Below are 20,977 nucleotides of genomic sequence, written 5' to 3'. Positions count from 1 at the left end.
CGAGAGAGGGGGAGGGAGGGAGGGGGAGGGAGGAAGAGAGGGAGGGAGAGCGAGGGAGGGAGGGAGAGGGAGCAAGAGAGGGAAGGAGAGGGAGGGAAGGAAGAGGGAGGGAGAGAGAGGGAATGAGTGAGGGAGAGAGGAGGGAGAGGGAGAGGGAGCAAGAGAGTGAGGGGGAGGGAGGGAGGGAGAGGAAGAGAGAGAGAGATATTTAAAAACGAGAACAGAATTCTCGACAAGCTGGAGAATGAGTCAAAAAAAGGAACACAGATTTTCATCATCCAACCAGAAAAAATTGGAATCTCCAAGGAACTGTAGCAATGGATAAAATATTTTTGTTTCTACTTTGGTAGAAAATAGGTAAAACTGTCTGGAGCAGGGAATTTACATGTTGATCTCTGTTTGCAGTATAGGGTGAGGGTAAGATTCTTTAGAAATTAAGAAACATGGTAGAACTTCAAGCATTGGTTTTTTTTCATGAAGACTTATATCCATCCCAACTTTCCACCACTAATAATTTGAACATCTCTCCATTTGGAAATCTGGAGAAGCAAAAAAATTTCACTTGGATCTGTAGAAGCAGACAGTAACAGAACCGCCCCATCTTGTTGTTTGCGTAGAAAAACATATTCGTGTGTCTGTGCGTGTTTCCCTTTCTTTTCTGTGTAACTGCACCTCTTCCACAAATGAACATTGTTCCAAGTTAACAAGGGTGTTTGATATTTTTTATTTTTTTTAAAGAAAGTTTCATTTTGTTTAACCTTGTGAGATTGCCCTGTTTCTCAAAGAGATGGCCAAAGGCTGCCATGCCTCTAACAGTCAGCAGTTTAAATTATAGACATTATTTCATTTGTTAAAATCTGACCTTTGAATTGCTACAAAAGGAGCAAAGAATTTGAGAGCCCTCTCATCTCATCCATTCACAGGCTTAGGGACAGAGGCCAGGTGAGGTTCCAGTATCTCAGGGGCTGCCCCAAAGAAGAGGGAGCCAAGCTATTCTCCAGAGCACCTGAGGGCAAGACAAGAAGCAAAGGGTGGAAACTAATCAAGGAGAGAAGCAACTTAGAACTGAGGAGAAATTCCCTGACAGAGAGAACAATTAACCAGTGGAACAACTTGTCTTCAGAAGTTATGGCTGCTCCAAAACTGGATGTTTTCAAGAAGAGATTGAACAGGTTTTTTTGTTCAAAATGGCTCCTGCCAAAGCAGGAGGCTGGACTAGAAGATCTCCAAGGTTCCTTCAAACGGTCCCCTAGTGCAGGAGTTGAGGCTATTCTACTGCAGTCATGTTGTTTTTCTAATAAAGACCAAACGTGCTGGAGATTTAAAACATAATCTATGAACCATTCTAGATTATTTACTCATTGTACTTTACGCATGCCTTCCTTTTCCCCAGGTTTATAACAGAACAAAAGGAATTCTAAACAGGGAAGAGATACAACTAAACGGAAGGCATACTTTTCATGTGGTATTTTTTATTGCTGGACTAACATCCTAGGAATTAATATTATTATGGCTAGCATAATAATATTGGAAATGAAAAAAATGCATCCAGTTTCTTGTTTTGATAAATTGGGAGATATTTGTCAGCATCTGTGATCCTGAAGCAGATGAAAGGTATCTGTCTTGTCTTTGAACTGCTTCCATCTCCATTTTATGGCATACTTTTAAACTTCTAAAAATTCTAAGAATTACAGCTAAGTGAACTCCCTTACATCTGGAGGCAGAAAAATGGAAACAGACAAGTACGGAGAAAACATGGTACACTTAGGGCTTCATTATTTTTCCTTTGTAACCCTGTAGTGTTTGAGAGGTCCTTGGTGTTTTCTTCAGCTTGGTTGTTTTCTCTCAGATGTTTCATTACCAAATCCAGTTTGTTTCTGTTCCCCTATTTTTTTTAACCGGCTACCGGGCTGCTTCTTTCCGCTTCTTTCTTCTTCTGCTTTTGGCTGCACACAAGGAAAGCAGCAAAAGTCTTTCTTTCTCTCCCCCAAACTTCGCCAGAAATGAATCTTTGGGACCCTGGAAGGCATCCTGCTCCAAGTGGCTGCGCCGGTGCAACAATACTCACAAAGACTCATTTCTGGCGGGGTTTGGGGGAGAGAAAGAAAGACTTCTGCTGCTTCTGCTGCTTTCCTTGCATGAAGCCAAAAGTCTCTCTCTCTCCCTCTCTCTCCCCCTTGAGAACAGAGCTGGAGACGGTATCCTGTGATCCCAAATAAAGAATGATCGATCGGTAGGAAAACGGGGTGGGGAATTTTCCTGCAGGTTTTTTTTTTTTTTTTTTTAGATTTTCTCAGGGTCTCTGGTCCATGGGATTTAAAATTATGAGTTTGGTGGTCCCTGAGGTCCAAAAGGTTGGCGACTCCTGGTATAGGGTTTCCCGCCTAGGCAAGGGGTTGGACTAGAAGACCTCCAAGGTCGCTTCCAACTCTGTTATTCTGTTGATCTGTTGTTTTGTTAATAGCTAAAAATCACTGATACACAGAAAACAATGCAACATAAACCCTAAAATAGGCTTCGTAATGCCTAGGTTTCCTTCAAGAAGTTCTCAGATTTTTTTATATACATGATAGGGTTCCATTGTATATAGGTTGTTGCCCTGCTAAATGCTGTACTTCCAGAAACTTTAGGTGTAAAGCTTGCCCATCAAAGCTTGTCCACTCTAGTATTAAAACCAAAGACTGTCCCGTTTGTTTGTGTCTTAAAGGATCTATTGCTTTCCCTCGTGGTGCACGTTGCATCACAGACATTTTCTGTTGCAAAGCGGGGCGGAGATTTGCAAATTTGGCGTGCTAAGTTCACTGCTGTTTCCACTGCTAGTGTTGTGCAAGCCCAGACGAGCCAGAGAGTGCTTGAGCGTTTGTTGGTGTCCATGAGACAATGGGTGGTGGGCCTCACCAAGGTTACTCATCAGACCGTTCGACATCAGGCAGTGGGTGATGGAATTGCAGTGAGTCAACTTCTCTTCCAAAAACTGTTTATAGAATTCCTGGATTTCCTTTTCCATGTGTTTGTTAAGCAATGAGTTAGAAAGGGGCTCCTTACGGATAGCCAGGCTGTTCTCGCCAACCTCATCACCACACCCCAACTTTAGCACCCTGGGTTTCTGTAATGGGAAGGGAGTATCTAAGGGGAGATCTGTGGAGGAGAACATGGGACCAGACAATGTGTTGTAAGTCTGGTCCACCACGCGATTGGAATCGGGTGTATGGTCAGCAATATGATCTCCTCTGATATGAAGGTCGGGATAATTCTGATAAAGACTTTGGCATGACCAAGATCTGTACAAATCCAGATCTTTCCCACAGTGCGGCTCTTGAACTGCTATGCGCTGAGGAACGGACAGGGATATTTTGTGGGTTTTGTTCCTTGGTGCATCTTCTCCAGGGATCTGCTGAGGACCTTTGGAGCCCATGTTACCACCATGAATCCTTGCCATCTTCTCAGCCGCTGCCTGATTGGATTCCGTAAAGAGCTGTTCATTTTCATCTGTATTTGCAAACTGGCTTTGCCAAGTTTCTTGTCCAACAGGTTTCAGCAGCTGGCCTTGACGGGAGTCCAAAAGCTCGTGTTTATAGGCAAAGATAGTGAGGAAGCTTTCTGCCAGCATGGTGGCTCAGGAGACAAATCTTCAAAAAGACTACGCAGAGCAAATGCCTTTTAAAAGAAAAAAATACACGGAGAAGTTATTTAGAGAAGGAAAGAGAAAACACATTCAGTTTTGTTTAATTCATTGTCCCTCGGTTAAGATAACAGCAAAATATCCTCAGCCTTCTTTAAACCAAGATCTTCCTGGTTTATTGCAGGGGTCCCCAACCACCGGTCCACGGACCGGTACCGGTCCGCGGAACAAGTCCTACCGGGCCGCTGGCTTGCTGGGCGCCGCCATCTTTTTTTGATGAAAAAGTGCTTCCGGTGAGCTTTTCTGGGTAGAAAGCTCACGGAAGCACGTTTCATCAAAAAAGATGGCGGCGCTTGCTCGGATGAGCTTTTCGGGTGAAAGCCATTTCTACCGGAAAAGCTCACGAGCGCAGCGCCGCCATCTTTTTATGAAAAAGTGCTTCCAGTGAGGTCACCGGAAGCACTTTTTCATCAAAAAGATGGCGGCCCAGCTGATGCCGATGCCGGGCAGCGGCGGCCAGCTGATGCCAGTACCGGGCCGCGGCGTAGAAAAGGTTGGGGATCACTGGTTTATTGGATTCCAGAATTCCCACACCAGCATGGTCGGTATGTAGGAATTTTGGTATTTGTAATCTAAAACATCTGGAAATGTTGCAGCGATTAATTTTTTGCTCTTCTTTTTCTGTGCTGCCCTTATGCTAAGCAAAACATATTTTATAATCCCATTAATTTGGCAAGGCTTTGCAAAACATTAGAGAACCAGAGTGTTCTAAGTCACTCGGAAGAAACACTTCGAAAGCTACTCAGTGGCTCCACAAACACTGAAAATGATTTGTAGTTAAGCAAGCAAATGAAAAAATATCGGTCTGTGGATATCGAATCCTAATTCATAATTGGCTGAGATCATTCATTCTAAACCATGAACTATGGTTTGCAGAGCATAATGGTTGGATTCACACGACATGGTATACCCTAAGCAAGAAGGATTTGCTCTTAAATTGGATCACAACTGGCTTAGCTAGGTGGGTGAAAACTCTTACAAAGATGTTTGCTTTGCTTTAGCTCAATGCATTCTGTGAATCCATGTTATGATTTGTAGATTGCATTTTACATATTAGTCTACCACACAGACATCCATCTGACTGCAGCTTGTTCAAGAAAAGCTGATTAAGGAAGTAACATTTGATGCAATGTATATGATGTTTAGCCTCTGATTCATTTTCCTTAGCTGGGTTCCTATTGCACATATAACTCTTTCTTCTTCTTTTTAAAGGAATTAGAAAGTTGGTCCATCAATTTCTTTTATCAGCAAACCGTACCAGACAGGCAAATTACAGTTTCTTCTGTAGAAGAGAAGAGTTGTAGCTCAAGGGTGAACTTACGCTTTCTCAACTTGGTTGTTTTCTTACCGACAATGTTTCATTACCAAACTAGGTAATATCATCAATGCTAGAAGGAAGTGGGGAGCTGCTTTCTCTTTATATATTAGTGGTTTGCACTGTCAAAAAAACAAAATAGGAAACAAAACACTTTCCCACCAACAATCAACACCCAGATAAGGACAGATTAACACCAAGATTAATACTAGACTAATAAACGAGAAGTAAACAATATTCCACTCAAGTAACTACAGTAAAGGTAAAGGTTTCCCTTGCATAGTCGTTTCTGGCTCTAGGGGGCGGTGCTCACCTCCTTTACAAAGCCAAAGAGCCAGCGCTGTCCAAAGATGTCTCCATGGTCATGTGGCCGGCATGACTTAAACACCGAAGGCGCACGGAATGCTGTTCCCTTCCCACCAAAGGGTCCCTATTTTTCTACTTGCATTTTTACATGCTTTCGAACTGCTAGGTTGCCAGAAGCTCAGACAAGTAACAGGAGCTCACTCCATTACACAACGCTAGGGATTCGAACCGCCAACAAGCTCAGCTTCTTAGCCACTGAGCCACCGCGTTAACAGCCTAAACAAGGAACGGCCAAAAACATTCATACTGACACTGACAGGACAAACCATTTGTATATAAAAAGAGAACAAATCCCACTCCCTTTGGCACTGATGAGATTACCTAGTTTGGTAATGAAAAATCTGTAAGAAAACAACCAAGTTCAGAGACCATCAATGACCCCACCATTTCTTCTTTGCTTTAATAATTTCCTTTGGGTATTTATGAAAGCAGGTCAAATGTGTCCATTCAGTCCAGAATTGCTATGAGGGGCAGCATTTACATTTAATAAGTTGCTATTATTAACTCTCACAACTCGTGTATTGTGATTCTCATTTTTCAAAACGAAAAAAGGTTAACAGGAAATTGTGGTTGAGCATATGAGGCTCACCCAAACCATGTTCCACGTGCGTAACAGCGGTGAACCACTTTCTCAACTTGGTGCCCTGTTCTGAAATCAGTTTAGAAGAACCCCAATTTATGTAAAGTTGTGCAAGTTAAACAACCACAATGAATTATTTTTTTCTAGCCCAATTTTATACACAGCCCATTCTTTCGATTCTAGGTAACTTAAAATAAAATAGAAACACTTAATACGTGTATAAAAATGTATTAAAAGATCGATAACATTAATAAATGTTTTTTTTTTTTTGTACAAAACTATTTGGAAAAAGTGCAAAGAAGAGCAACCAAGATGATTAAAGGTTGGGAGACTAAAACATATGAAAAACAATTGCAGGATTTGGGTTTGGCCAGTCTAGAGAAAAGAAGGACGAGGGGGTGACATGATAGGATTTGAGGGGCTGCCACAAAGAGAAGGGTTATTGGATAACGCATTGTCCAAAGCATTAGAAGGCAAGACGAGAAACAATGCATGGAAACTAATCAAGGAGAGAGACAACCTAGAACTAAGGAGAAACTTTCTAAGAGTGAGGACAATTAACCAGTGGAACAGCTTTGCCTTCAGAAATTGTAGATGCTCTGTCACTGGAGGTTTTTAAGAAGAGACCGGACAGTCACTTGTCTTAAATGGCATAAGTTCTCCTGTTTGAGCAGGGGGGTGGATTGGAAGACCTCCAAGGTCCCTTTCAGCTCTGTTCTGATTCTGAGTCTATTAGAATCTATAAATAAAGGTGTAGCTGCCATAAAAACAAGTTGGAAGGGTCTCTTGAAGAGATTTATTTTTGTCACTTTCTGAAATATCATCAAGATGGGGGCAGACTAAGTCCCCGTTTTGTTTCAAGGTGAGTACTGAATATTCTTTATTATACTGTCTAGGTGGGAGGATGGTGTATAATCTCTCCTGAATTTACCAATGGTTCAAGCAATAAAGCCATAGACTGTAGGTCATCCCTAAAATATTGCAAGAAATTCTAGAGTATTGTCTGATGGCAAAAGATTTAACGTGGCATCTCTCCACGTTACAGTTTACTCCAGGTAATCTATAGGAGACAGGGCGCAGACATAGATTTTGTACAATATTAAAATAATATAATCCAACAAGGTAAGCCAGCAGGACTATGAATAGCTTAGTAAGATTATGATTTGCAGATAAGATTAGATTTATATTTGCATCCATGTGATACTGCCTGTATATATTACTTTGCAAATAATATTTTTTTTAAAGATTTTAAAACGTTCATTCCAAAATGTCAGTGATACTTGCAAATCCTGCCATGAACTACATTAAGCAATTGGATCTCAAATTGTCACAGTTTGGAGCCCCTTCAGTAAAACAATTAAATTTTTTGGTATTTATTTCTTAAATGTATATGCTACCCTAGGGAGCAATTCTGAGAGGTTTACAGCAAATGCCCTGGACATATTTAAATGTTAATCTTCCAGTGTTTGCAATGAACATACCTTTGCTGGTTACATGCTCTGTGGGATCAAATAGGAAAACAGCCACAAATAGACACGAGGATGGTTCTTTTCTGATTTTTTTTCCAGAGGCTGCTCAAATGTGCTACTCTTCACAAGCCATGCTTGAATCTCTGGGATTCTGCAATGTTCATGCATTTAACAACAAGTCACTTCCAACGAAGGGGAAAAAGAAACTCTGTGGTCACCCCTCCTGCCATAGTAAATCCAAAAAAAGGATCTGACTTTTAAAATCTATATTGTGTAATAGGGCAGATAGCGCGGTTCTCTTGTGACTGATACGATTTGCGGAACTGCATCGGAAAGAGGAAGAACAACTTAATTAGGAAAATGAAAATTGTTAGCAAGCAGAGGTTATATTGTCTTTTCTACAGGACACACAGAGCAGGCTGAATCTCGGAGTTATTATAAGGTGTGGATGAGGAAAATATAGACCCTCAGAATGAATTTCCACATTCCTTACAGATCTTTACCTTGGCCCATTCTAGATCTCACTTGAATTATTCTTATGATAGATTTAATCAAATAACAGAATTGGAAGGCACCTTAGAGGCCTTCTACTGTCTGCTGAAGCAGGAGACCCTATACAATTCCTGACAAAATGCGGTCCAACCTCTTCTTAAAAGCCTCCAGTGATGGAGCTGTCACAACTTCTGGGTGATTGTTCCCACTGCCAGGAAATCTCTCCTTATTTCTAGGTTGATTATCTCCTTGATGAGTTACTTCTTCCCCTGCCTTCAGGTGCTTTGGAAAATAGGTTGACCCCCTCCTCTCTCTCTCACAGCCCCTCAAATTTTGGAAGACTCCTTTCATTTCACTCCAGTCCTTTTCTTTGTTAGACTAGACATACTTAGACCCTACAATCATTCATCATGTCTGAGCTTCTCTGCACCCTTTCTAGAGTCTCAACATATTTTTGCATCACGTTGATTAAAACTGGATGCAGTATTCCAAGTGTGGTTTTGCCTGTAGACCATACCATACCACCTTAGTGATAGCTCACCATTTTATTCATCATGGTTTAATACCAGGTTTACTTTAACAAGCTTTGCTTAGGACAAATCGTGGTGGGTTTTTTTTAGAGTTACAGACATTTTTCCAGCATAGCAATTGTAAGGAATTTTCTTTAGATACATAGTTAGGAAAGTTTCAGTTATCTCCCAGGGGAAGTTCATTCATTTCTTCTGGGTGTACAAAAAGACTCCAAGCAAAGCAGCACTTTCGTGTACCAGTATTTTGTGCAAATATAAGATTACTACTTCGATGTTCAGGGTCAGTATCTGACCTGGTTGACACATCTTGTTGAGGAAGGATTTAATCACTTTATAATAGGCGACCAAGCCATACATAATACTACCTCATTCTGGATGGATTTTACAAGTGACTCTCGGCCCAGAAGCAAACAAACCATCTTAGAGGTCAGTGTTATTTGTGAGCCAGATTCTCTCACTTGGGTTGTCAGGGCTGTCCTGATGATAAAATGGAATGGCTACAGAAGAACAACAAAATAACAGAGTTGGAAGATATCTTGGAGGTCTTCTAGTAGTCCAAACCCCTGCTCAAGTAGGAGACCCTATCCTATAGGATTCCAGCCAAATGGCTGTCCAATCTTCTTAAAAACCTCCAGTGATGGAGCACCCACAAAGTTGTTCCACTGATTAATTGTTGTGTCAGGAATTTTCTTCTTAGTTCTACTAGCATTATAGTAGGAATTCTGGAGTAGTGATAATAGTGATGGTAGAAAAATAGACTTAGAACTGAGTCTTGAGATCCTTCAGAGACAAAAGGGGTGAAAGATGACAAAAGACAGAAAGTCCATACAGAGAATGGTAAGGACAGCCAAGAAGATTATAGGAAGCTCACTTCCTGTCATTCAGGATACTGCTTATAAGTGCTATGTGCTTAAAGCTCAAACCCTTGTTAGAGACCCCACACACCCACTTCATGGTCTGTTTCTGTTGCTCCCCTCTGGGAGGAGGTTTCAAAGTATTTCTAGCAGGACTACCAGATTCTGCAACAGCTTTGTTCCTTAGGTCATCCGTCTGGTAAACTCGCAATATTCGTTTCTCTCACCATGTACATGTGTACATCCGAACTAGACTGCGTTGTTTCTCCGTGTCATATAATATATGTAGGTATACGCATAATTTTATATTTATTCAGTTATCTTGTCATGTTTATATTAGAGGTGGAGACCCTTTGAGCGCTATATGCAGCATAATTTCATTTTAATGTATGATTAGTGTACATTCAACGTGACAATGCAGTATTCTATTCTATTCTATTCTATTCTATTCTATTCTATTCTATTCCATTCCATTTTCTATTCTACTCTGCTCTACTCTACTCTATTCTTCTATTCTATTCTTCTATTTTTATTATTCTATTCTACTCTAATTCCTTATTCTATTCTATTCTGTTCTAATTTATTCCCTGCTTCTTGTTCTATTCTATTCTGTTCTGTTATATTCTATTCTCTGCTTCTTATTCCTATTCTATTCTATTCCATTCCATTCCATTTTCTATTCTACTCTGCTCTGCTCTATTCTTCTATTCTATTCTTCTATTCTTATTATTCTATTCTAGTCTAATTCCTTATTCTATTCTATTCCCTGCTTCTTGTTCTATTCTATTCTGTTCTGTTATATTCTATTCTCTGCTTCTTATTCCTATTCTATTCTATTCTATTCTATTCTATTCTATTCTATTCTATACAGTCACTAGAAGCTTTCAAGAAGAGACTGGACTGCTGTCTGTCAGAAATGATGTGGAGTCTCTTGCTTGGGCAGGGGGGTTGGACTAGATGACCTACAAGGTCCCTTCCAACTATTCTATTCTATTCTATTCTATTCTATTCTATTCCATCAATCACAAAGACACAAAGTCTCCCCACCCCTCCCTGAACCCCAGATCTTCTGCGCCCTCCTGCATTAGCCAGAACCCCCAGCCAGTCTCGGTGCCTGGACTCCAGCTCCTATCATCTTGCCAGCCGGGAGGCGCAAGCATCGCAACACCGACCCATCTCAAAGGTCGACAAGAAAGTCTATTTCCGTCTGACGGTCTTTCTAGGCGCCGTCACCGCAGTTCCCCTCCGGCCCGCAAGGGGCGCAGAAGAGCAATAACCAGGGGAAAGGAGAGACCAGGGAGGGGGGCGGGCTGCTCTTTGAATGGCAGCGCGACTGCCCATTCTGAACGCCCGAGCCTCGCTGGCGGTTGTGTTCCCATAGCAACGGCGGGTCCCGGGCGAGCATGGCCGCCCTTCGGGTGTATTACACCAGCGTGACGGGCTCCAGGGAGGTGAGGGGCAGCTTGGGGTGGGCGACCGCGCCCGAGAGGCGAAAGCCCCCTTACAAGCCGAGCTGCTTGGGAGGGAGGGCGAGCCACCCCGGGCCCTTCTGCAACCCGTCTCCTTCTGGGAGTGCGGAGACTACAGGACTCATCATCCCCAGCGCCTTCCTTGTGGTTGGGATTGCAGGTCCCCTCCCGCGCCAGAGACTTTGTAGTGGGGACTACAATTCCAGTCGTCCTCAGCGCCCTTCGCCTGTCTTGGAACTGCGAGCCGCGCCCGGTGCTTGTGGGATCACAGCTCCCATTATTCCCAGCCAATCCAACACCGTCTGGGGCGGGGTGTCTCACAACTACAAGCCCCAGTAGCATTCCAGAGACTCTGGGATCACAGCTCCCATCATTGCCTGCCAACCCAGTATCCCTTTTGTATCTTGGAACTACAAGCTCCAGCATCCTTCCAAAGGCTTGGATCACAGCTCCCATCACTCCCAGCCACCTTAGCATCTTTTATGTGTCGCTGGAATACAAACCCCGGTAGCATTCCAGAGACTCTGGGATCACAGCTCCCATCACTCCCAGCCACCTTAGTATCTTTTATGTGTTGCTGGAATACAAACCCCGGTAGCATTCCAGAGACTCTTGGATCACAGCTCCCATCACTCCCAGCCACCTTAGTATCTTTTATGTGTTGCTGGAATACAAGCCCCGGTAGCATTCCAGAGACTCTGGGATCACAGCTCCCATCACTCCCAGCCACCTTAGCATCTTTTATGTGTCGCTGGAATACAAGCCCCGGTAGCATTCCAGAGACTCTTGGATCACAGCTCCCATCACTCCCAGCCACCTTAGCATCTTTTATGTGTCGCTGGAATACAAGCCCCGGTAGCATTCCAGAGACTCTTGGATCACAGCTCCCATCACTCCCAGCCACCTTAGTATCTTTTATGTGTTGCTGGAATACAAACCCCGGTAGCATTCCAGAGACTCTGGGATCACAGCTCCCATCACTCCCAGCCACCTTAGTATCTTTTATGTGTCTCTGAATACAAGCCCGGTAGCATTCCAGAGACTCTGGGATCACAGCTCCCATCACTCCCAGCCACCTTAGCATCTTTTATGTGTCTCTGGAATACAAACCCGGTAGCATTCCAGAGACTCTGGGATCACAGCTCCCATCACTCCCAGCCACCTTAGTATCTTTTATGTGTTGCTGGAATACAAACCCCGGTAGCACTCCAGAGACTCTTGGATCACAGCTCCCATCACTCCCAGCCACCTTAGTATCTTTTATGTGTTGCTGAATACAAGCCCGGTAGCATTCCAGAGACTCTGGGATCACAGCTCCCATCACTCCCAGCCACCTTAGCATCTTTTATGTGTCGCTGGAATACAAGCCCCGGTAGCATTCCAGAGACTCTTGGATCACAGCTCCCATCACTCCCAGCCACCTTAGCATCTTTTATGTGTCGCTGGAATACAAGCCCGGTAGCATTCCAGAGACTCTTGGATCACAGCTCCCATCACTCCCAGCCACCTTAGTATCTTTTATGTGTTGCTGAATACAAACCCGGTAGCATTCCAGAGACTCTGGGATCACAGCTCCCATCACTCCCAGCCACCTTAGTATCTTTTATGTGTTGCTGGAATACAAACCCCGGTAGCATTCCAGAGACTCTTGGATCACAGCTCCCATCACTCCCAGCCACCTTAGTATCTTTTATGTGTTGCTGGAATACAAGCCCGGTAGCATTCCAGAGACTCTGGGATCACAGCTCCCATCACTCCCAGCCACCTTAGCATCTTTTATGTGACGCTGAATACAAGCCCCGGTAGCATTCCAGAGACTCTTGGATCACAGCTCCCATCACTCCCAGCCACCTTAGCATCTTTTATGTGTCGCCGAATACAAGCCCCGGTAGCATTCCAGAGACTTTTGGATCACAGCTCCCATCACTCCCAGCCACCTTAGTATCTTTTATGTGTCTCTGGAATACAAACCCGGTAGCATTCCAGAGACTCTTGATCACAGCTCCCATCACTCCCAGCCACCTTAGTATCTTTTATGTGTTGCTGGAATACAAGCCCCGTAGCATTCCAGAGACTCTGGGATCACAGCTCCCATCGCTCCCAGCCACCTTAGCATCTTTTATGTGTCTCTGGAATACAAACCCGGTAGCATTCCAGAGACTCTTGGATCACAGCTCCCATCACTCCCAGCCACCTTAGCATCTTTTATGTGTCTCTGGAATACAAACCCCGGTAGCATTCCAGAGACTCTTGGACCACAGCTCCCATCACTCCCAGCCACCTTAGTATCTTTTATGTGTCTCTGGAATACAAGCTCCAGTATCCTTCCAAAGGCTTGGATCACAGCTCCCATCACTCCCAGCCACCTTAGCATCTTTTATGTGTCTCTGGAATACAAGCTCCAGTATCCTTCCAAAGGCTTGGATCACAGCTCCCATCACTCCCAGCCACCTTAGTATCTTTTATGTGTCTCTGGAATACAAACCCCGGTAGCATTCCAGAGACTCTTGGATCACAGCTCCCATCACTCCCAGCCACCTTAGTATCTTTTATGTGTCTCTGGAATACAAGCTCCAGTATCCTTCCAAAGGCTTGGATCACAGCTCCCATCACTCCCAGCCACCTTAGCATCTTTTATGTGTCTCTGGAATACAAGCTCAGTATCCTTCCAAAGGCTTGGATCACAGCTCCCATCACTCCCAGCCACCTTAGCATCTTTTATGTGTCTCTGAATACAAACCCCGGTAGCATTCCAGAGACTTTTGGATCACAGCTCCCATCACTCCCAGCCACCTTAGCATCTTTTATGTGTCTCTGAATACAAACCCGGTAGCATTCCAGAGACTCTTGGATCACAGCTCCCATCACTCCCAGCCACCTTAGTATCTTTTATGTGTTGCTGAATACAAACCCGGTAGCATTCCAGAGACTCTTGGATCACAGCTCCCATCACTCCCAGCCACCTTAGTATCTTTTATGTGTCTCTGGAATACAAGCTCCAGTATCCTTCCAAAGGCTTGGATCACAGCTCCCATCACTCCCAGCCACCTTAGTATCTTTATGTGTCGCTGGAATACAAGCCCCGGTAGCATTCCAGAGACTTGGATCACAGCTCCCATCACTCCCAGCCACCTTAGCATCTTTTATGTGTCGCTGGAATACAAGCCCCGTAGCATTCCAGAGACTCTTGGATCACAGCTCCCATCACTCCCAGCCACCTTAGCATCTTTTATGTGTTGCTGGAATACAAACCCGGTAGCATTCCAGAGACTCTTGGATCACAGCTCCCATCACTCCCAGCCACCTTAGTATCTTTTATGTGTTGCTGGAATACAAGCCCCGTAGCATTCCAGAGACTCTTGGATCACAGCTCCCATCACTCCCAGCCACCTTAGTATCTTTATGTGTTGCTGAATACAAACCCCGGTAGCATTCCAGAGACTCTTGGATCACAGCTCCCATCACTCCCAGCCACCGTAGCATCTTTTATGTGTCTCTGAATACAAACCCGGTAGCATTCCAGAGACTCTGGGATCACAGCTCCCATCACTCCCAGCCACCTTAGCATCTTTTATGTGACGCTGGAATACAAGCCCGGTAGCATTCCAGAGACTCTTGGATCACAGCTCCCATCACTCCCAGCCACCTTAGCATCTTTTTATGTGTCGCTCGAATACAAGCCCGGTAGCATTCCAGAGACTTTTGGATCACAGCTCCCATCACTCCCAGCCACCTTAGTATCTTTTATGTGTCTCTGGAATACAAACCCCGGTAGCATTCCAGAGACTCTTGGATCACAGCTCCCATCACTCCCAGCCACCTTAGTATCTTTTATGTGTCTCTGGAATACAAACCCCGGTAGCATTCCAGAGACTCTTGGATCACAGCTCCCATCACTCCCAGCCACCTTAGTATCTTTTATGTGTCGCTGGAATACAAACCCCGGTAGCATTCCAGAGACTCTTGGATCACAGCTCCCATCACTCCCAGCCACCTTAGCATCTTTTATGTGTTGTGGAATACAAACCCGTAGCATTCCAGAGACTCTTGGATCACAGCTCCCATCACTCCCAGCCACCTTAGTATCTTTTATGTGTCGCTGGAATACAAACCCCGTAGCATTCCAGAGACTCTTGGATCACAGCTCCCATCACTCCCAGCCACCTTAGCATCTTTTATGTGTCTCTGGAATACAAGCCCCGGTAGCATTCCAGAGACTCTTGGATCACAGCTTCCATCACTCCCAGCCACCTTAGTATCTTTTATGTGTTGCTGGAATACAAACCCCGTAGCATTCCAGAGACTCTTGGATCACAGCTCCCATCACTCCCAGCCACCTTAGCATCTTTTATGTGTCTCTGAATACAAGCCCCGGTAGCATTCCAGAGACTCTTGGATCACAGCTCCCATCACTCCCAGCCACCTTAGCATCTTTTATGTGTCTCTGGAATACAAACCCCGGTAGCATTCCAGAGACTCTTGGATCACAGCTCCCATCACTCCCAGCCACCTTAGTATCTTTTATGTGTTGCTGGAATACAAACCCCGGTAGCATTCCAGAGACTCTTGGATCACAGCTCCCATCACTCCCAGCCACCTTAGTATCTTTTATGTGTTGCTGAATACAAACCCCGTAGCATTCCAGAGACTCTTGGATCACAGCTCCCATCACTCCCAGCCACCTTAGTATCTTTTATGTGTTGCTGGAATACAAGCCCCGGTAGCATTCCAGAGACTCTGGGATCACAGCTCCCATCACTCCCAGCCACCTTAGCATCTTTTATGTGTCTCTGAATACAAGCCCCGGTAGCATTCCAGAGACTCTGGGATCACAGCTCCCATCACTCCCAGCCACCTTAGCATCTTTTATGTGTTTCTGAATACAAACCCCGTAGCATTCCAGAGACTCTTGGATCACAGCTCCCATCACTCCCAGCCACCTTAGTATCTTTTATGTGTCTCTGAATACAAACCCCGGTAGCATTCCAGAGACTCTTGGATCACAGCTCCCATCACTCCCAGCCACCTTAGTATCTTTTATGTGTTGCTGGAATACAAGCCCCGTAGCATTCCAGAGACTCTGGGATCACAGCTCCCATCGCTCCCAGCCACCTTAGCATCTTTTATGTGTCTCTGAATACAAACCCCGGTAGCATTCCAGAGACTCTGGGATCACAGCTCCCATCACTCCCAGCCACCTTAGCATCTTTTATGTGTCTCTGAATACAAACCCCGTAGCATTCCAGAGACTCTTGGATCACAGCTCCCATCACTCCCAGCCACCTTAGTATCTTTTATGTGTTGCTGGAATACAAGCCCCGTAGCATTCCAGAGACTCTGGGATCACAGCTCCCATCGCTCCCAGCCACCTTAGCATCTTTTATGTGTCTCTGAATACAAACCCCGGTAGCATTCCAGAGACTCTTGGATCACAGCTCCCATCACTCCCAGCCACCTTAGTATCTTTTATGTGTTGCTGGAATACAAGCCCCGGTAGCATTCCAGAGACTCTGGGATCACAGCTCCCATCGCTCCCAGCCACCTTAGCATCTTTTATGTGTCTCTGAATACAAGCCCCGGTAGCATTCCAGAGACTCTGGGATCACAGCTCCCATCACTCCCAGCCACCTTAGCATCTTTTATGTGTCTCTGAATACAAGCCCCGGTAGCATTCCAGAGACTCTGGGATCACAGCTCCCATCACTCCCAGCCACCGTAGCATCTTTTATGTGTCTCTGAATACAAGCCCCGGTAGCATTCCAGAGACTCTGGGATCACAGCTCCCATCGCTCCCAGCCACCGTAGCATCTTTTATGTGTCTCTGAATACAAGCCCCGGTAGCATTCCAGAGACTCTGGGATCACAGCTCCCATCGCTCCCAGCCACCGTAGCATCTTTTATGTGTCTCTGAATACAAGCCCGGTAGCATTCCAGAGACTGGGATCACAGCTCCCATCACTCCCAGCCACCTTAGCATCTTTTATGTGTCTCTGGAATACAAGCCCCGGTAGCATTCCAGAAGCTCTTGGATCACAGCTCCCATCACTCCCAGCCACCGTAGCATCTTTTATGTGTCTCTGGAATACAAGCCCCGGTAGCATTCCAGAGACTCTGGGATCACAGCTCCCATCGCTCCCAGCCACCTTAGCTTCCTTTGTGTGTCTGAGCACTTTGCATTGAGTGTTGAAACAACCCTTTGACACCCCCACCCCTTCCAGAGACCCCCAACTTCCATCACTTCAGGCCACCAGGCTGGGAAAAGGCTGGTCCAGGGCATCTTCTGAATGGGATGGGGGCATCCTGAGTAAGGGGAGAGAGTCAGGGAAATGGATCCCTCAGACAGGCTCCTTTGAATTCAAAAGATCAATAAAAGGCTTGCAATGAGATGGAGTTAAGGGCTGTGAAACACACAAACTTGGGCCTGCAGGGATGCCTGGAGAAGAGGTCCTTCTCCCTGGGCTTCTTTGGAGCCGCTGAGAATGGGGATGAGACAGATCCACTTCATCCATGATGGTTTGCCATGCCTGGACCTCATTCTCGAGCCTTGATTGACAGAGAGCAATCCTCACTCCTTCCTAGCACTGATCATATTATCTAGTTGGGTAGTGAAATGTCTGCAAGAAAGCAACCAAGCTCAGAAAGCACCAAGGACCCCACAGTTCAGCGCAGAGCTACAAATACACTCTTCCAATGAAGTAACATAATAATACTCATTGGAAACTTATCCTGTGCAAACCCACTGAAATGGGGCAGCCAACATTAGTGCTAGAAGAGACTATATAACAGCAAACCCCACTCCCTTCTAACACTGATGCTGTTACCTAGTTGGGTATTGAAATGTCTGCAAAGAAACAAACAAACTCAGAGATCACCAAGAACTCCACAGTGTTCAAGTCTGAGCTATAAATATTATTTTCTGTTGGTACCTGGATTGACAAGAGTGCCTGGGCATCTACAGTATATATCTGATGCATTTCATCTGCTGCCTCCGTTCTTAAGGACTCTAGGCAGTTTACAGATTTAAAGAAGTCCAAGTTGTGCTATCATCTTTTTAATATAAAATATATATCTTATTCTATAATTTTACACCAGTCTCTTCCATCTGCTAGAAGCAGAAATAATTCCTAATAATAGGCATTCCGTTCAAGGCATATTTTTTAACGTTCAAAAACTGCCACTCTCTTAAAAATAGAAACACGTAAACTATGTCTCAAAATAAATTAGTTTCAAAAAAATCAGTAGAAATAGTACTACAAGAAAGCTGTGGCCAGATTAAAACATCAAAATCTGCAGTTGGTAGAAGTAGTATACAGGGATGGACAGACTTTTTAAAAAAAATTCTGCACAAGTTTCAAAAATACTAATCATTTGTCTGGATTCTTTTTCGTGTAGCATAAAGATCTGCAAGAAGTTTGTAAGTTCAAATTTACTTAAGGAAATATACAGGGGATTGTAAATCATATGTGACTTTGTTAATGGATGCACCCTTGTTCTCTATCTTATTATGAAACTTTTACTTTGCAAAATAATCCATTGTGATATAAATAGTGATTTCACCTTGGCAGAGGGCAGAAAGGAAGGAAATGCAAAATTACTAAAATAGGGATGGGGAATTTGGGTGGGTGGAGGGAGGGAAGCTATATTGAAGGGCTATACTCAAAAGTGGGCACGAACCCTGAGGAAGCTGCATCTTTAGCCCCAGCTAAAGTCACCCACTTTTGAACTAACTCTTTTTAACATAAAGTTAGCTTCCAGCACTTCTAACTAAAACCCACAATTGTCCTCTAAGCGGAAGACTAGGTCAGCCCCATGGTAACGCGTGGATTTGAAGTGTAAGAGATGCTGTCAGATCTTTGTCACCCCGAAATCTCTACCTTCCCTCTTCACCAAAACTGTCGGTATCATATCTAGGTGAAGCAGAGGCAGTCTGAGGTTCTTCGTATTCTGGACGGAAACCGCCTGAAATACCAGTTGGTGGATGTCTCTCTCAGTGACAGTTTGCTGCAAGAGATGAGGGACAAAGTTGGCAAAGCTGATGCAGTCCCACCCCAGATCTTTAACGGAGATGAATATTGCGGGGTAAGAAAACTCAGGCTGGGGGAGGCATCCAAATTATGGATTCAGTTATAATCAGGGGTGGGATTCTACCAGTTTGCACCTATTCGCTAGAACTGGTTGTTAACATTCTGAGCAGTTCGGAGAACCGGTTGTTAGAAGAAATTACTGGCCTAATCCTGTAAGGAAGGCAGGAAGGAAACATTCTGGTATTGTTTACAGAAACTGCCTCTCCGTTAACCCTTATTACATTCTTGGCAGGACTAGACTTCCTGTCTCAGGAACCTCTCTGGAGTTTTTTTCCCCTCCTTTGCTGGTACTTTGCTTGTGTGGGGTGACCATTCAAAGTTACAATGGCACTGAAAAAAGTGACTTATGACCGTTTTTCACACTTACAACTGTTGCAGCATCCCCACAGTCACGAGAGGCCAGGCGAGGAGATGTGTGCCTCGATGTGAGTGATGTTGAGTTGGCCACGTCCAGCCAATAACATGACCACCAAGCCATGTCCACCCAGTCACATGACCACCAAGCCATGCCCACCAACTAAGCCACGGCCACAGAACCAATTGTTAAAAAATTTTAATCCCACCCCTGGTTATAATGACTGGAAAAACAAGTTGGACAGCCCCAACTGAAGGTGAATAAAAGCACACTTATTCAAAATGTATTTTGTGTGTGAATATGTCTCCTTAACCTTTCCTCCCCAGCCCCCCAAAAAAAAAAAAAGAAAACAATTGTGGAATTTATTCACTTCTTTCCGTTCTTGCTTTTTTCTTCCCTCATTGGCACCATCTCCAGCTTGTTTCTTCTTTGAACGTCGCAATCATCCCTAGCACAGGTTACATATTGACTATGCTATTATTTCCAAGTGGAAAAATGGATGGAGGGGAGGAAGGATAGGGAAAATACAGTGTGTGAACTACATCAGTGAGCTGTTATTTAGTGCTCCAAAGTGCACAAAAGAACCAAACAATCTTCCCATTTTTAGGGCTGACCTATCAATCAGATTTGCAGGAGGGTAAGTTGTCCCTGGAGAAGGTCGGTTGGTTGGTTTTTGATTGGAAAATATTCTTGCTTGTATGTAGCGGAAATCGGATATTTTTACCATCTTATCCCACCATACAGCTTTCTTTTCTGCTTTCTCCTTTCAACAATTCAAATTAGCAAATAAAAGTTGATAGAGTTCTCAGAACATGGTAACCTATCGTATGGTTTTGTTCAGTTTAGCATGTTCTGAGAATCTCCTTGTTAACAAACCATGGTTTAATGTGAAATCTGTAGTCCATGAGTGATTGGCATAATCCAGTAATTTTAGGAATGGAACAGCCATTTGAATCCAGGGATAATCAGACTCCAGTTCAAAAAAGTGACGTCCAGCTGAAATGTAACTTTCCTCCCAATGCCTTTCTGGTTTCTTAACTCAGTTAACTTCTGTCTTTTGTGTTCGTTTTCAGGACTTTGAAATGCTATATGAAGCAACTGAAAATGAAGAAGTTAAGAAATTCCTTAAGGTAGCAGCTGTAGATAGAGTGGGGAAAAATGTGGCCACAATTTGAAGATGTTCCTTTATATAAGTGTTCAATGCTTAAGCCATTTTTTTTTTTACAAAAGTTTAAAGAAAACAGGAATTTTGTATGTCAAAGAAATTCAGCTCCCTGTGAAAGTCATGGGAATTGCAAAAAAGCAATGTCTGCTGTATCAGCTTTTTGTATAAGATTTACTATGAGGACAAGGCAGTAATACCTTTCTCTGATAGTAGGAGAACACAAAAAGTGAGCCATCACTTTGTGGTAGCTGAGTAGACACACAGTTAAACACACCTACTTAAAATCTCTCCTGCCAGATAGGATTTTGACACATTTAGAATGCCAGATGGAATCTATCTTTTGAAGTTGTGACTTTGGATTCCAATATTATCTGGATGGATGAATAAAATAATAATGTGAAGTTACTCAAGAGCTGTTGTGTCTCCTTTGAGAACATGATTCAAATATCCTGCAAATGCATGTGTTGCCTTTAGGTTGAATCCTTGAATTGATTTGGAAGCAGGGATTTTTTTTCCTCAAAGTTTTTTTTAAGGCTTTTCTGTACTGTAAAATCCAAAAATACTGATAAATTTCCTTTAGTTTTCAATGGTCCCATTTCTGTTAGCGTTTATAACC

The 20,977-nt window shown here is 43.9% G+C and overlaps 2 protein-coding genes across 2 annotated transcripts; one reads left to right on the top strand and one right to left on the bottom strand.

Annotated features, from left to right (window-relative positions):
- Positions 1–253: 253 nt before the first annotated feature.
- On the bottom strand, positions 254–3,625 carry LOC113416588 (TLR adapter interacting with SLC15A4 on the lysosome-like). The gene has a single exon (XM_087972093.1). It carries the CDS (start codon positions 3,608–3,610, stop codon positions 2,741–2,743), a length of 870 nt encoding a protein of 289 aa, XP_087828219.1. The 5' UTR covers positions 3,611–3,625; the 3' UTR covers positions 254–2,740.
- Positions 3,626–10,669: 7,044 nt separating this feature from the next.
- LOC113416587 (SH3 domain-binding glutamic acid-rich-like protein 3) lies at positions 10,670–20,765 on the top strand. The gene is made up of 3 exons (XM_026674599.2): positions 10,670–10,739; positions 18,669–18,836; positions 20,270–20,765. Exons 1-3 carry the CDS (start codon positions 10,692–10,694, stop codon positions 20,369–20,371), a joined length of 318 nt encoding a protein of 105 aa, XP_026530384.1. The 5' UTR covers positions 10,670–10,691; the 3' UTR covers positions 20,372–20,765.
- Positions 20,766–20,977: the final 212 nt, after the last annotated feature.

The sequence above is a fragment of the Notechis scutatus genome, chromosome 10 (genome assembly GCF_049901735.1).
Source record: "Notechis scutatus isolate UNSWTSFEM ecotype Mainland chromosome 10, rNotScu1.2, whole genome shotgun sequence".
In the NCBI taxonomy this organism is placed as follows: Eukaryota; Metazoa; Chordata; class Lepidosauria; order Squamata; family Elapidae; genus Notechis; species Notechis scutatus.
This window is presented reverse-complemented; position numbering and strand designations above follow the sequence as displayed.

Bases quoted from the DNA above. Each gene is read 5' to 3' on its own strand.
- LOC113416587 (XM_026674599.2), top strand. From the start codon at position 10,692: ATGGCCGCCCTTCGGGTGTATTACACCAGCGTGACGGGCTCCAGGGAG. The intron at 10,740-18,668 runs GTGAGGGGCAGC...TATCATATCTAG, and splicing joins GCGTGACGGGCTCCAGGGAG to GTGAAGCAGAGGCAGTCTGA. The intron at 18,837-20,269 runs GTAAGAAAACTC...GTTCGTTTTCAG, and splicing joins ACGGAGATGAATATTGCGGG to GACTTTGAAATGCTATATGA.
- LOC113416588 (XM_087972093.1), bottom strand. From the start codon at position 3,610: ATGCTGGCAGAAAGCTTCCTCACTATCTTTGCCTATAAACACGAGCTT.